The sequence below is a fragment of the Schistocerca nitens genome, chromosome 5 (assembly GCF_023898315.1).
Source record: "Schistocerca nitens isolate TAMUIC-IGC-003100 chromosome 5, iqSchNite1.1, whole genome shotgun sequence".
In the NCBI taxonomy this organism is placed as follows: Eukaryota; Metazoa; Arthropoda; class Insecta; order Orthoptera; family Acrididae; genus Schistocerca; species Schistocerca nitens.
Window position 1 is genome coordinate 470,549,778 of NC_064618.1, and position 17,173 is coordinate 470,566,950.

General features: G+C 38.8%; 1 protein-coding gene across 3 annotated transcripts in view; it reads left to right on the plus strand.

The window, feature by feature from the left end:
• LOC126259155 (TGF-beta receptor type-1) overlaps window positions 1-17,173 on the plus strand; it is a 197,749-nt gene that overhangs the window by 76,175 nt on the left and 104,401 nt on the right. For all 3 annotated transcript variants that reach the window (XM_049955700.1, XM_049955698.1, XM_049955697.1), the window contains one exon: window positions 8,427-8,575. In XM_049955700.1, the coding sequence (XP_049811657.1) occupies window positions 8,427-8,575 (149 nt within the window). The remainder of the gene's footprint in view (window positions 1-8,426; window positions 8,576-17,173) is intronic.

Sequence of the window (17,173 nt, forward strand, 5' to 3'; positions counted from 1 at the left end):
GACATTCTAAAGTATTTTGTCTTGCAGTTTAGTTTACTCTTTTACATTTCATATACAGTGTCAAAACTGAATAACTTAAAATAAAAAATAAAAAAATCATAGTTTTATTTGTAGTCAAGCAGAGTGAGGAAGTGACACATTGTACCACGGCAAGTGAAAGATATTATTTTACAATTTATGAATTGGCACATATAGACCAAAGGATGCATTTTTGAAACAAAATGCCAGGCAGAGGCAAGTTTATGTAAAAAAAAAATACAGTTTGAATGTGTCACACCCATGGAGCATAAATAAATTACTCCTGTTGTCAAACCTGACATATGTTGTTAACTAGAAATTCCTTTATTACTCAGTGGTTTGCTAGCTCAAACATGGGTATACAAAAAGAAGCAGTGCTATGCTACATGAGTATTGTTTAGTTATGTCTGAGGATTTGTTGATTAAATTGTAATCCAGTTGTTGCCATGTAGATGTTCATATTTATCCAAGATCACTTCAGTGGACAATACAGTTTTGAAATCTAAGTCTGCCAACCAGAATGAATTAATGTGTCTGTCACAGTAGTACTAATGTATGTTCATTTTTGTTATTGTGTAAATAGCTTTCTTACAATGATGTCAGCAGGGTTGTATCATTTGTTCAGCTTTTATTGCAAATATGGATGAAATTTATGTGGTTGCATACAAAGGTTCATCCCCAAATCTGAATTAAAAATGTGAAAGAAGATGACTTAGCTGTGTCTTCATCTGCAGTGTTACCCAATGTTGATGGCCTTATGAGGCTATTAATTACTGCCTCTTTTTTTCTCTAGGGAACACTATATAAACTTTAAAATGAGTGTCTTTGAAAACAAATGAATGTGCTATAATGCTAAGAAGCTTGCACAGGATAGAGTAGCATGGAGAGCTGCATCAAACCAGTCTCTGGACTGAAGCCCACAACAACAACTACAACAACAACAACAACATAATGCATGGCATTTTCGTCTAGGTTGACAGTGACCTAGCTGATGGCTGGAATGAGAATTGTCCTTAAATCTATATCTGCCTGGAGCACTACATTCACATCATCGTATAATTTGCCTTGTCAGTCAAACATGTCATCAGAAAATTTGGCGTGTGTTTTTACAGAAACTTGACTACTTCCTCACAGCCCTGTTCCATTCCCATGCTCACTAGCTCACTTCATCATTAGACTGCTGTTAAGGATCTTCCTTATAAATTAATTTTGAAGTGGTGAGCTATGAGAAATGGTAGTGTATGGGACCAGAAGTAGCTGCTCTAGATATTGGTGGGATTTGAAATTTGTCTTGTGATCTAAATTAAAATTTTGTGTTAATTCCCATTAGTTGCTCAAATACAAGTGGAAATTTTTCCTTAAGGAGAAGATGACTTAACAATTTAATCTATTTGTAGCATCACAGATATACAAGAAAGAAAGAAATTGTGGCTGCCATATCATGGCTTACTCCAGATGAGCAAATTATCTTTAAGTGTGATGGAACTAAATTGTTTTACACAACACCGTGTTTGTCTGCAGTGAGCAGCTAGTTTTTCACTGCCATTTTACTGCAGTTGTGACAGAATTACTAATTTTTTCTTCATTAATTAAAAATATGTACCAGACCAAGGTAAAAATCCAGGAGTTTAATCTTATGGGCAACAATCATCTGTCCGAGTTCATGCCGACTAAAAATGAACATTTAGGTTTGAGGCCTGTTAGGAACACTGTTTCAATCTATCAAGAAAGTTAATACCTGTTGAGTACAAGTTTCAGTCCAGAAATTAAATTTCTCAATCCATTTCTTCCATTTAGATTAATATTAATTAAGTTACTTATTGGTTTTGGTATTTAATCATATGTTATTTCATTCTATCATTAACGTAAAGCTGTGAAGGGTGAAGACTTACAAGTTTTGATAATGTAAAGTACTCATAACATAAGCCATAGTCAGGAATGTGTGTTCAAAGTTTTTCATAAAAAATTATCCACTGCTGGTGTTATTGAGTGTTATATTGCTGTTCCATTCAGCACCTGATATTTTGCTCTTGATATGGGATTATCCTAAAGCAAGGCCTCGAATATGGCTTCTTTATGACCAAACTGGGTGTACAGATATAACTGACATCTTCTATTGTTTCTCCCGTGGTACCAAAGCATTACAGATGTCCTCTAAACAGGTGGGTTGTATTATCCAGAAATGAAGTTCACTATGGAAATTGAGTTAGGAGAGACAGAGCTGATGTGTCATATGGTCTAAAGGAAGGCGACCCATACCATTCTACATTTAAATGCGTGTAGCTTCCACCATTCAGCACAGAACAAACTTGTTATCAGTACTTCAGAAAACATGGTTATGGTTATCTTAGTGAGACAAAATCTATGGGCTCAGCTAAAATACTTTGAAAGACTCTTCAGAAAAAAGTATGAAGTCCTATGAAATCGTATCTGCTTTGCATACTAAATGCATATTGGAAACCATAGAAACACGAAGACAAGAAATTAATTGCATCTGTTGTTCCTTGGAGCAGCCTCCAAAAAGATTGAGTGGTTATTGGGAGGGCATGGGATAAATCAGTCTTTAGCTCACCTCCATAAATCAAGGGTAAATTACAATGAGTCAAAGATGACCAATGCCTAACAGTCCTTAGGGCAGGCTGTTCCAACTCAGTCACCTGCTGCAGAGCAGGAGGGTGGGCACGGCCACAGAGCAAGCAGGGGTGTACAAACGGCTGATACATGATCAGCCTTGTAGCTCAGATGGCCAGGAGTGGACAAGCAGGTCACACTTGTGCAGACTGCATGCGGTCAGGCTGTCTGGCAGGTTGCCAACACCACCTGCTTCTACTCACGTTTGAACTGAAGGGTGCTCACAGGCTCTCCCATGCCCATTGTGGCAGCATTGGAACAGTGTGTCTTAGGGTTTTCAGTATTTGGCAGAATTACTTTAGAAGAAAGATTGCATTATTAATAAACACTTGGAGAGAACATACTGACAGTATAAAAAGTAAGTTTGAGAAATCTGCCATTCCAGAACATAGTCATGCCTACTGATGAAATATTATTTGGCAACACTAGAATTTGTGGGCACACACCTCACATTAATAGAATGCAGCCATCAGATGGAGTAGAGATGGAGAAAACAACACAAACGGCACAATAATGCTGTTAGAAACCTAATTCCCATATCACTGTTGTAACTGGTAACTGAAGAGGTGAATGAACTTATTGTAGTTATGGTGATTGACTTTAATTCAACCTTCTTATGGAAACCTTGGGACTGGTAGCTGGAAAACTTTTGGTAATGGTTATAAAAGCCTAAATCAATATAGGGGTGTGTCTGGGATAAAAACTTGGAGTTTGCTTTCCTGACATTGAGGACAGTATTAATGGTTCTTCAAAGCTTGAATTTTAACTCTGATTTGACATAAATTATGAACCAAGAACTTTAATTTAGAGGTTGCTGTCACAAAAGACTTTGTAATCACATACAGGTTTTATTTACCAGATTCTACATCAATATGAAACATGAAATTAAAATAACACTTTAATAACAAAGAGGAAATAAATAAATTTATAGATGACTGTGACTGATTTGTGAGGAATGAATGTTGTGTGTTGTAGGTTTAGGTATTCCTCAGGTGAAGTGTGCAGGATTCCAGATGCTATCTTCATCAGATTTCCAGTCTCACCTGGAGTAACGAAAACGCTGTGCTGTGTTGAACATGCAAGTCAAGTTTTATAGTCAAGTTACAGCCTACTGTTACACATTGGATTTACAGGCAGACTTAGGAAGCCAATGCTTTGCAATTGTAATAGCATGCAAGATTATAAATATAGTAAAATTCATTGCACCCATCTCTTATCAGGCAAAGAGGAACTAAAAGGTGGTAAATAAATAAAACATATTCAATGGTTCACTTATTATTTGGAGTACACAAAAGTAAATATTAATTTTGTTTCACCTGGATAAATTGTTCAAAAATTACAACATTATTCCTAAGCTACAGACAGAAAATCTAAGTAAAGGTGAAGAAGTGATGGCAATTGAAAAATAACTGTTTTTGGAGAGGTTTTATGAAAACGTTTGTGATGTTTATAGATGTAACACCATTATACCATGATAAAAAATCTCTGCAAAAAAGAATAGAAATGATTTCTAATCTTTTTGGAGTGACAAAACAGGGATGTAGGGATCTATTAGGTTTGCAAATAATAAAATGAAAATTTATTCAATTCCATTGCAATCTTGGGATAATTAGATCAGTTATTGTAATTATGTTTCAGTCAGTGTAACACAATACTTCAGGTTTAATATTCAAGGCTCTGAAATTCTGTGTGGTAAAAGTGAAATTCAAACTCCCATTCATTCAGCTTGACTTATCTTCCTTATAGTTTCCTAAAGTCACATAAGACCAATGCTCTAGTAGTGGCATGGCTGTTTTCACCACTGTCATTGTATAAATGAAATTTTGCTTCATAAAAGCTTCAGCATTTATGGGGCATTAAAGTCTGACGTACACTCCTTGTAATTACTTTACACGTTGAAGGATAAGTAACTGGTGGTCAAGTGAATTTATGTGAAATGTTTTATGAATTACGTTAAAATTAAGTATCAGATTTGAAACATAGATGCTATACACATTTGGCTTCTATCCATGGCATTCAGCTTACAGAATATCTGAACAAAGTGGAAAAAGTATCTGTAGGTACAACAGTATCACTGTATTTACATTTTTTATCACAGTCAGTTTAGTTTCTTGTAAAGTATAACCACTCTTTTAAATGTTAATTATACTGCTGCCCCCATTGAATAATACGAGGGGCGTTCAGAAAGTAAGCTCCGATCGGTCGCGAAATGGAAACGACTATGAAAATCCGATAAAGCTTTGCACAGATGTGTTGGGTAGTGTCTCTAGTATAACCCCAGTTAGCATCACGTCGCTCTTGTCATTTCTGAGCTCGCAGTGAGTGCGTAAAGATGTCTAGAAAATAGTGTCTGCCGCCAAGTACGAGGGCCTGGTGAGAAATTTCGCCTGAAGCTATGCAGCTAACATTACATAACTGTCGTGCTGTTTCTTCTTCAAGACAATTCTCAGCCGCATTCTGCAGGGGCAATGAAGATGCTCCTGCATCGTTTTCAAATGGAAATGTGAGATTACCCACAATACAGTCCGCAATTGTCTCCCCCTGAGTTTCATCCCTGGTCACATGAACCGCTGTCTTGGAAGACAACATTTTGACACAGACAACGAGGTGTAGGCCAGCGTGGAGAATTGGCGGAAAGCACTGGCGGCTGCCTTCTATGATGAGGCTATTGAAAAGTTGGTACAACGCTGTGACAAAAGTATAAGTCAGAACGGCGACTACGTAGAGAAGTAGCTGAAAGGTGTAGCTAATTGTTACAAGTAAAACATTTCTGATGTTCACTGTGGTTTCAATTTGGCAATCAATCGGAGCTTACTTTCTGAACAGGCCTCGTATATGTGTTTTAAACTGGTCAGTGTATATAAATGCAAATTAAATATTAAATGAACATGATTATCTTCTTTGCACACGTTGTCATAACTGAAAGAGAAAAAACCAGCCCCTATGAAGTGGTACCTTTTTAATGTAGGGCTTTGATGTCTTGTATACAATCTTGTACTAATCATGAGTAGAGAATTATTTTGGTATCTGAGCTGTACAGTCACACAGTGATGTGTGAATAGTAAAAGAGACTTCTCATCATCTTCTGAAATGAAGAAAATAAACTTATTTGCAGAGAGAGTTCAACATTTTCTTGTTTACTAGCTGTAAAATATGCTCCTGAATTATTACAGAAGAAGTAGAACAAGTTGGAGGTAATTCATGTAATGCTACATTTCCCATTTTTGTTAATAGTATCATTAGTTCCATTTTTTGTGTCAGTGCATCTTTGAAAACAATGGAAACAGAAAGAAATTCTTAACTGATTGTGTGAATGCATAATTACACAATTTCAATGCATGAAAAAATGTGTGACTGTTATAAGTCTTTTCTTAAAGCACACAGGCTGTGTTACTCTTTAAATGCTATTCTTTAAATTATTAGAGCACTTTAACAACAAAGACTAGTACCAAAACATTGGGAAACCCCTATTATATCCAAACCAACAAGGGTGTATGAAAACCATGTATTAACAAAAGGTGCAAAATAGTTCCTGGCAGCATTAGTATTATGGTTGACAATTTTTCATTAAGTGCAACTGTCACCATGTCCTGTGATGTTAAACTTGCAACTTAAAACAATGTTTTTCCTGTTGTTAGGGGCACAGGGCTCTGTAAAGAGACATTCTGAGAGTATGAAACAGTATAGACAACTTGTAAATTCAGTAAAGTGACAGATGAATGGAAACAAAATGAGAGAAAAAAGAAATTCATCAATATAGTGTTCAGTATGAATATTTTTGAGCTCTTATGTTCAGAATTTCAGATGGTAGTGCCATAAATATGGTATGGAAAGTTCTGAGAGGCCAATAATTTAGAAGTCAAACTAACAAACCATCAAATAGTAGAGGCATTCAGCTATTGACGTGCACATAAACAATGAAACATTTGCCAGCTTTCGGACAAATCTTTTTTGAGCTAGACCGGGCATGTGTGTTTCCTGCCTCCCCTCCCAAAGACCTGTATAGCTATGTTATGCTGACTAGATACTCAACGCCATGATTGCAGTTCTGCAGGTAGACTGGGGTGAGGGGTTGTGTTGAGAAAAGTGGCCGCAGAAGGGAAAAAAGACAGGTAGTAGGTGGGAAGGTTGAGGAATGGTGGATTATAGCTTGAGGAGAGGCCCCTTGGACACAAGATAGGAATGCAGAAGTGAGATGCAGAAGGTGCACAGGATAGGAATCCAGCACGCCAGCACCATCATAGTGATGTCGGTGACGATGATAAGGAGTAGTAGATTGGGAAGAGTTGACAGAACAGAGGAAGTGGAGACTGTGAGAAAGAGTGTGTGGGTGCAGGTTGAGTGAAGTTTGAGTCCTGGTGCACGGTGAAGGTGAGTGGTGTAGTGAGTTAACGGAGATTGCGGTCAAAAGTATTATGGGAAAGAACATGTGGCATGGGTTGTGAAGCGGCCATTGAAATGGAGTGCTATATGCTCAGCAGTGTGTCCTGCTACTGGATCAAGTTTGGTTTTGGCCACAGTTTGGTAGTGGCCATTCATTCAGGTGGACAGTTAGTTGGTGGTCACATCCACATAAAATACTATGCAGATATTCTGCAGCAGGTTTGGTATATGACATGGCTTCTATGTCACACCTGCCCTAAATCCCTTCCTATATGTGTCATCTCCCTGTGGAAGACCCAAGCGCAAGACCTGTCTGATTCACCCACTGAGGTCGTGTCACAAGCATATACTGCCCAATGAGAGGCAGGACCACCTGTGAAAGCAGTCATGTCATATACCAACTCTGCTGCAATTTCTGCACAGTATTTTATGAGGGCATGACCACCAACCAACTGTACATCCTAATGAATGGCCACTGCAAAATTGTGGCCAAGAGAAGAATTGACCACCCAGTTGTGGAACAAGGTGCTGAGCACAACATCCTCTGTTTCAGTGGCTGCTTCACAACCTGGGCTGTCTGGGTCTTCTCCTCCCCTCCCTCTCCCCCTCTCCCTCCGCCATCCCCTCCTCCTAGCATCAGGTTTTCTGAACTATGTGGACAGGAGGTATTCTTCGAATGCATCCTTTATCCTCTTAATCCTCACTCTCCTTCACTCTACATTGGGGCCCAAACATTAGTCATTTGCACCTGAGCCATCAGGTACTCTTGGTCAATCCTTCTTCCCACTGGCCGCTTTCTTTGTCCCCTTGCCCTCTATATCCAACCAATCCCTTACCTCGGTCTGCCTGCAGAAGTACTATCCCAGCTTTTTATGTTCAATTAGCACAATGTGGCTTTTCAGGTGTGTGTGTGTGTGTGTGTGTGTGTGTGTGTGTGTGTGTGTACATCACTCAACTCAACTCTTCTACTATTCATTTACTTGTTGCCTTAATTTCATGCATTTTGTCATATTTCAATTTTACCAAATCACAATTTTTTTGACCTATCCTCCCACTAGCTGTGTGTAATCCAAAGCCTGAAATTTTAATGATGTATGAATCTCTACTGATTATCATATGAATTAGAAGTTTATGAACTGTGCATTTATTTTGTTTCCTGTGTAGTTTTTAAAATAAAGTTGTTTTATTTCCTTGGTATTTATAATTAACAGTCTGCTGATTCCTTCGTGTGTGTAATTCTAATATTGAATTTGCAGTATTGTGTTTTAAAGAATTGAGTTTTTCTGAACTGGCTACTCCCCGTAAACCTTGGCTGACTACACTTTGATAAATGCATGATTTTTTTTGATATACAACTAATCTGTGTTGTCTTTTGTGTGTTGTATCTATGACAGGTGCCTGGATAGTAATTTTCCTCCTGAAAATCCCATCGCTTGTCATTACTCCAACAAACTTAATGACACTTTTGTCGTAGAATGTTGTAAGCAATCTGATATGTGTAACAGAGATTTGAAACCAACTCTCAATAACAACAAAGAAACAGGTAGGTATAAACAGGTCTTTGGTGTGTAATGTGCCACTACACTGGATTTTACTGTATTGCAAAACTTGTTGTACCTCTTGTATGTTACTGCCTGTATTTTGACTTCAATACATGTAATAAATCATTCAGCAAACATTGCACTTTCCAGTGTTTCTAAAGAATGGAATCATGAAATGACCAAAAGTTGTTGCATATTTGTTTAGTCATGCACAACCAATTCTGCTTAAACTACCAAGTTATGGTTTAACACCACATCAGGTTAAAGGAAGATTCCTTGTTATCAAATATATAATTGTTTTCAGTTGCAGCACCTGTCAGATGTACATGCATCTATTATCTTATACATTTTTCATCAGTCACCAGGTACAAAAATTTACAGTACATTTACAGCGTTCATCTTACAATCTCTAGACAGTTTACTAAACCCTACAGTGATATGTCGATTTTTGCACTTGGTGACTGATGAAAATTACATAATGTAACAGGTGCATATTTATGTGATACATGTTGCAGCTGAAGACTGTTATGTATTTGATGGCAGGGAACCTTGCTTTAACCTGATGGGGTGTTAGTCAACAACTTAACCAAAATCAGTTGTGTGCATATAAATATACATTGGTGCAGCTTCTGGCATCTATGTGATGTCATTCTTTAAATACGTTGAAGCTGTGCAGCACTTCTTACAGAAAACTGTTCTAATGTTTGCTTCAAATTAGTGAAATGTAAATAATTTTGGGCATGAACTATTTCATAACTTCAAGAAATCTTTGCCAACCCTCTATTTTTTTATTAGAAAAATATAGCATATATCATCTTAGTTATTGTTGTTGCCTTTGTTAAATAATCCTTCACAGAAGACCAGTAATGATATAGAAAGGATTTGGAAATGTGAACATATTGTCATAATTTCTGTGTTATGTAGTGCAGTTTCAAGATTTCAAATGTCTTACCATGTAATGACTTGATTTTGTGACTTTTGTTCTTCATACACACTGAATTCATGTCTTCCTGCTGTCATCAAACATCCCCTGTTAAACTTAGACGCAGAATTTTATTCAAATCGAAAGTCATAAATGAATATTGGTGACACTTGAAACAAATGACAAGTACCTACTTTCGAAGCAGCAAGACAGGAGGCACTTCTGCTGGGCTGACAGCCATATAAATAAAAAGAAAAGTCAAAACTTTTACTTGCAGAGTTTCTAAAAAAATCTTAAAAAAAAACGAAAGATGGGAGGTAGTAAAAAGAAAGGAAAAGATGCAAAGATTTTGAAGAGAAGGAAAAACATTCCAAAAAGTGGACTGGTGGGTGTTAGAATAGATACAGATGTGATCAAAAGTTAGCCACAAAAATTGAAACCCTGAAAATTAGCATAAATTGTGGATAGATGTATCTGAAAGTTGAGTATATGTTGGAAAACCAATTTTCAGTGCTAGGATTATGGAGGAGTGGTATTGAAAGGAGTGAAATAAATTATGTAACAAGTACTTACATGGATCAATATGAAGTAGTACTGAGTGTTGCTCACCACATACAGGAAGCATTGTATGGCAGACAGACATAGTTAAAAGAGCATTAAAAGGCTATTGGACAGAGTCCTCCTTCAGATGTGGAAGAACAAACACACACACACATGCGCACACACACACACACACACACACACACACACACACACACACACACACACACACACACACACACGCTGGCCGGTGTGGCCGTGCGGTTCTAGGCACTTCAGTCTGTGACCGCTATGGTCGCAGTTTCGAATCCTGCCTTGGGCATGGATGTGTGTGATGTCCTTAGGTTAGTTAGGTTTACGTAGTTCTAAGTTCTAGGTGACTGATGACCACAGATGTTAAGTCCCATAGTGCTCAGAGCCATTTGAACCATTTTTGAACACACACACACACACACACACACACACACACACACACAAACACGTACAGAACTATTGTTACATTCCATCCTGGATTTTCCATTGTTTGATTCCAACACACATGTATGTTCAAACTTCCAACACACAGCTCACAAACACATCACCCTGTTGTCTGTGGGCACTAAAGCCTGACCGCAAGGGGCAGTGATCTTGATTGGGGTGGGTATTGGTGATACAGAACAGGCATGAGACAAGGAGGGTGAGGGATAGCGGGGTAGAGTGGGGAAAGATGCTGTAGTGCTGCCTGTGTGTGTGTGTGTGTGTGTGTGTGTGTGTGTGTGTGTGTGTGTGTGTGTGTGTGTGTGTGCGGGCGCATGCGCACAGGGATGTGGCAGGTGTAAGATGTTGGGCTGCTGGGTGCAACATTGGGAGGTTGTGCTGCAAGTAGGGAGGAAGTGGAGAAGAGAGAAGCAGGAAGGTCTAAGGTCTATGTAGATGCATGACAGGAGATGGGGGGGGGGGGGTGGAGGGGGGAGGGTTTTTTGAGGGGACAGAAGGCATGTGTGAGGCTGTAGTGAGAGCAAGGAAGGTGGTGTGAACAGGGATTAGTGAAGGTTGGGGCTCATGGTCAAGCCAGTGTCGGTAGTCACAATACAGATGGTACAAGTTGTGGAGCAGGTGCTGAACTCAAGAACACCTTTTTGGGTGGCATGCTCAGCAATTGGTTGTCCAACTGTATCATGGCCACAGTATGGCAATTTTCCAATGGCCATTTATGCAGACCGACAGATTCTTTGTGGTAGATGGGTCACAGTGTTTGCAGTTATGTTGGTAGCCCATGTGGCCACTTCTGCAGATAGCCCTGCCTTTGATGGGGTAGGAGATGCCTGTGTCAGAACTGTAGTAGAGATGGCACTGGGAGGATGTGTGGGACAGGTCTTGCATCAATGTCTGTTACTGAAATTTGTACCATGGGACAAGGGATTGAGAGCAGGGATAGAATAGGGACAGACAAGTATATTGCATAGCTTGAATGGGCTGCAGAGTACTACTGTTGGAGGAGGTGGGGAGAATATTTCTCATTTCAATGTACAATGAGAGTTAGTCTAAACCCTGGCAGATAACATGGTCTAGTTGCCACAAAGAAGTGCCCCTTGTGACTCAGTAGTACCCAGGTGACCCACATTCTTCTCCAGAGTTTTGCCTACTTCACGTCGTGCCCAGAAGTGAGAAATATCCTCCTCAATCTCCTTCACACCCTTCCCTCAGTGATATTTTGCCACCTGCTCAACATACATAACATCTTTGTCCATCACTATTCCATGCTTGCTCCAAACCTCTTGCCTCATGGCTCATATCCCCGTAAAGGCCTAGATGCCAGACTTTCCCATAGATCCTCCCACTACCATCTACTCCAGCCCTGTCACAGGCATCTCCTACCCCATTAAAGGCAGGACTACCTGTGAATGTTGCCATGTACTTGGGAATGACCACAATTAAGCTTTCGCTCTGTATTAGGGCCACTGCCAAACTGTGGTCAAGAGACTACTGTACCACAGTCAACAAACTTGATGCCCAACACGATGTGCTTGACTCCAACAACTGATTCACAGCCTGTGCCCTCTGGAGCCTTCCTACCAACAGCTTTTCTGAATTGTGCAGGATGGAAATCTCCATACAATGTATGCTTCCTTCCTGTGACCTATTTGGTTTCTGTTTTTGTTAGTCCTTGTCCCCATCTGTCTCTGTCCTCTTTCCTGCTTCCACTCCAGTCTGACACATACCTTCTTCCCAATATTGCACATGCATAGACCTTTCAACTTCTCTCCTTCACTCCTCTTCTCCCCTCTTTCCCTGCCCCAACTCCAGTCCTACACATACTCTTTGCCACCCACCCCCCACCCCCACTATCCATGCCAGCCATGATCTTGCCCACTGTATTCAGACCTTTGTGCCCAAAGACGACACGGCCATGTGTGCGTGAGTTGTTTGTATATGAATGGGAGTGTGTTTTTCTATATCTGGAAGAGGACCATGTTCAATAGCTTAGTCTATTTTTAATGTACTTTTAAATGTGCCTGTCTGGTGCTCGATCCCTCCTCTTTGTGTTGCGTAACAGTATATCCTATTTCATATTGTTGTTATTCCATCCCAAATTTACTGTTATTTGATTGTAATTATGTGCATGTTATATATATTTTACACTGTCCGACAGTATGATCTTACATGTTGTTGGTTAGTTGTTTGTCTGTCCAGATTATTTATTGTGCCACAGTTGTATAAAACTTTGTTATTTTCAGTACAGTTTGTCTAAGGCCTATTAAAAAGTCATGCAGCAGTTACCAGTTGCTAAATTCTTGTCTAAGTAAGTTCTTTTGGTTACCTTTGCAACGTCTTGAGCAGTATTCATTGTATGTGCGAAACACAGTTTCTCGTAAGGTGTTGTTTACTGACTGGAAAGTGAATATCAGTTGGGCTGAGATTAGTGAGTGTAGTGCACAAGAGAAAATGTAGGCCAGCACCAGGTGGAATCATGCTGTTGGAAGCATGAGATCTTATACTGTTGTGTTACAAAATTGTACCCCTAGACAGCAAGATGGTTTTATTTAAGTCTGTGTTTCAGCTGATTGTAAATTTGAATATGATTTGAGAATTATCATGTTCACTTTTAAGTGTGTAGTTCTAAGTCTTAGTCATTCCAAAAGAAAATTGGTGTTCCCAGATGGTCATTGTGCTCAAAGGCTAACCAGTTTCACTTAAGGGGATTACCACTTTTCACACCTTTTTAACTTTTTGTATTTGATTTATGGCAGATAATCCAATTGCGTTGCCAAGGAAGCCATTACCTAACCATTAATATAGAGTAAGTTCTTCACAAGCATTCCACCTGTCACTCTTTCGGTTAGAGAACCAGCTGACATGTCACCTATATTGCTAATACTGTGTAAAATTATGTTATTCCATATGAAATGTGCTGTGATCATATGTAATGTGGTGTATTGAAAAATGAGTTGGAATGCCCTTTGGTGGTTTTCCGTTGGTGCAGTTTCAAATACTGCAATGTTGTTGGTAATCACAACTACATCTTCAATCTCCAGAGCAGTGGCACATTCATGTAAATTTTTGTCCAGTTTTCAGTGAGTAAGGATGTACAGATGTTTGAGGTAAACGTGTAGAGCTGATGACAACCACTTTTATGATGTCTGACTTCAACAAGATAGTAGTTTAAAGCTGCATCATTATCATCATGTGTAAAGCTGTCTGTGAAAAATATAAGTATTTTAAGCAGTTACTGATCTTCATACATTCTAAATTGGCCATAAGTAATTTTTAGGACCTTTGAAATATAAATGCTACTGTGGCTTTTAAAGAACTAAATGAATAGTTTCCTAATAACCCAGTTCCACATTTAAATATATGGACACAGATTGGCAATAAGACAATGATGTTGATACAGTTCTCAGAACAATCAGTTTCCTGAATCTGCAACTGAACAAGAAATATATGAAGTAGGAGCCTCTGTTCAGTTTGTAGAACATATTTATATGACAGTAATGGAAATTCCTAGATGGAAAAATACGTAATATAAGAGTCAGGCAACCACTTATACATAGAGGAATAGTGCTACTGCTAACTGTTTTCTATTACATGATTGGTGTACCATGCACCAATCCTCTATAGGTAAAAATTTATATTTTTATGTTACAAGTAGACTATGAATTTCAAGAATTTCAACTACTATTGATTTCCCGTGTACAAAAGTATGGCAAACAATTCATCAATGTGGCTCATGCCCTTTCCATCACCTGCTGTAGAAAACTTTCACTGGGTATGTAGCCTTTTAACTGAAATCTTAATTGTTTCCAATCCATCCTCATTCATTCTATTAGCTGATGAAGATACTTTCGTATTATGATGGTATTCATACCACCTATATTCCACAACAGTTAATATGGCAAAAATTCCACCCATGCTATTTTGAGGCACATTTTCAACACTGCTTCCTTACAAATATGTGGTTCAGTATGACTGACAGTTAGTGAATTGGAATGATTGTTATTCCTAATTGTATGACATGGCTCACATATGAAGAATTCCTGCAGTGGGACTTGTCATGGTTATTGGAAAAAAAAAATATTTGGTTACAAGACTAGACATGTTCTTTCTGCATGGTTGGGTTCCCTACACATTTTATCCATTGGATAATACAAAAACAACCAGATATATTATACATCAGTGAATGTGGGGTAACTGAAAGTCAGATATGTAATCTGATATATATCCTCTCCCAATAGAAATATCACATTAAATTACATCTGATGCACTATTAAAAAGTTTTATTATAAGCAGAGTATATGTCCCACAAGTAATACCACTGACTTTATCATAACACAATCAATAACTTCCAAAGAAACAAACTTGGATCTTGTTGAAAGAAGTGATCATCAACAAAAGCAGCTTCAGAGTTCCACGAAGTTAAAGTTCAAAAGTATGACCAAATTAAAGTCTGAAGGGTAACATAAAGTTTCCCATTTAAATGAACAAGTTAAGTTCTGAAATAGGAACCAGAAGTTAAAGGCCAGAGTCTGAGGCAGATGTTAATGAACAAAAGTTGTAATGGCATCACAAGATTTAGAATTTCTTGGGGTCATACTTTGCTGATGAAGTCCTGACAAGAGAACCAGAAAATTTTCTAAATTTGCGCAAATACTACTGGCACCAGCTCCAACACTTCAATTTGGTGCAGTGGTAGTGAAGCAGAGTATATCAAGGCCTCCCTGTGTGGCACTATTCCATTGATGAAGTCTGGTCCCTTAGTGATGTCCTGGTCAAAGGCATCTGTGTTGTAGTGAATGATGTCCTGGTGAAATCTTTTCAAGGTTGCTCACTGTGCTGGAACTGACTTTTGGAGCCAGAGTGCGAGCCTAAATAACTACCTCATGGAAGTAAAGAATAATTTGATCTGCCTGCCCTGATCGTAGCTACACTTGCATCTCAGTATGCTGACCTGGCCACTGGTGTCTTCCTCTCTTGGTCTGGTGGTACAGCTCACCGGTTTGAGTTGTCGTGGCGTCTGGTCTGGTGGCACGCGTATTGTGGTACTGCTGCTATGACGTACAGGGTGTTTCAAAATGAATATACAGGTTTTAATGCTTTGCAGCAGTTATTACATTTAACTTACTCACCACACAGAGTGACTAGGTGAGTTCTTGCCAAGCCTTGATCAGTGTGTCTGGAACAATTGCTGGAACAATGCTGTTTCTGAAGTCAGGTAGATCAGCTGGTAGCAGAGGCACATACATACGAGTGTTTATGAACACCCAAAGGTAAAAATCGCATCGCATCAGTTCGTGTGTGAACGTGGAGGTTATGCAAAACAAACTTTGTCACCTGACCCCTTGCAGCCAATCCAGCAGTCAGGTACAATGTCGCTTAACCAATCGCATACTCAAGTATGCCAGTGAGGTAGCGCACCATCTTGTTGCCAAATGATGTTCTGTGGTTCAGCTTCTTCCAATTGAGGAAAGAGCTATAGTTCTATTGCATCAAGATAAGAAATGCCTCTTACAGTTGCTTCACCAAAAAAGAGGGTGGTATATGGCAGCCACATTTCCAATTATCTGAATTGATGATTCATCACTGAAGACAACATGATGCAGAAAATCTCCATCGTCATGCATAAAGATTTCGTCTGCAAAGTTGGCACGTAAACCGCAGTATGTGGCTATAGAGCTGGTACCAACTGCAAATGATATGGACAGAGTTGTAAGCGTGTCCTCAAAAGGTCTCCAAACTGACGTCACTGGAACTGCTAATTGATGACTAAGTTCCGAACTTATTTCTTGGTGTTAGTGTAAAAGACTCTCACTCATTCAACTTGTTATTCAGTCGCTCTTCCCTTTGTGCACAGGTATACAAAGAAAACTGTTTGAATTGCTCTTTCATTTGATGTATTATTTATAATTGTAAGTTGAATGTAGTACATTCTAGAAAGCCTTAAAACCCATATAATGATTTTGAAACAGCCTGTATATGTTGTGCATGTAGCTGTTAGCACCTGCTGTTCATGCCACCACAGCAAAAATACTATATATTAACCAGTTATTCCTGTAGATCTAAATATAAAGAAGCTGGTATCTTTATACATATCAGAACAGGAAAGCTCTTAAAGATTTGTACCATAAAGCACAATGAGGAGGTTTGGAGCCAAATATTTCTTGTACACTCCCAAACAGTTTTGACCCCATGTCAAAGCAGGTCGAAGATGCTAATGTTTGGTTAAGTAACAGTTTTAGGGTGTATGATGCAATAACAAAGAAAATAACTGTTTCATAAGATGTGGTTTTCAATGAAAATACCTCAAGGTATCACAAAGAATTCAGGAGCAGAAATGTTAATTTATGAATACAACTTCCCAACACAACCAGAAGAAGATAAAATTCAACAGTGTTTGGAAAATTGAGTTGTAGTTGCAAAAGATCAAGGTGATACTGAGAAGGCTTCTCAGTCAGAAATGTATCTTAGAAAGTGCAATGAACCCTCCAGTTCATTTCAAAAATTATGGGGCTTGCGCAGCAATCATTAATGAACCACAAACTTTCAACCAGGTGATGGCATCCATAGAGTCTGAGAAGTGATATGACGCACTGGAAGATGAAACTTTATCATTGGAAATGAATAATAGCTGGGACTTACTAGATCTAACTCCATATTGTCAACC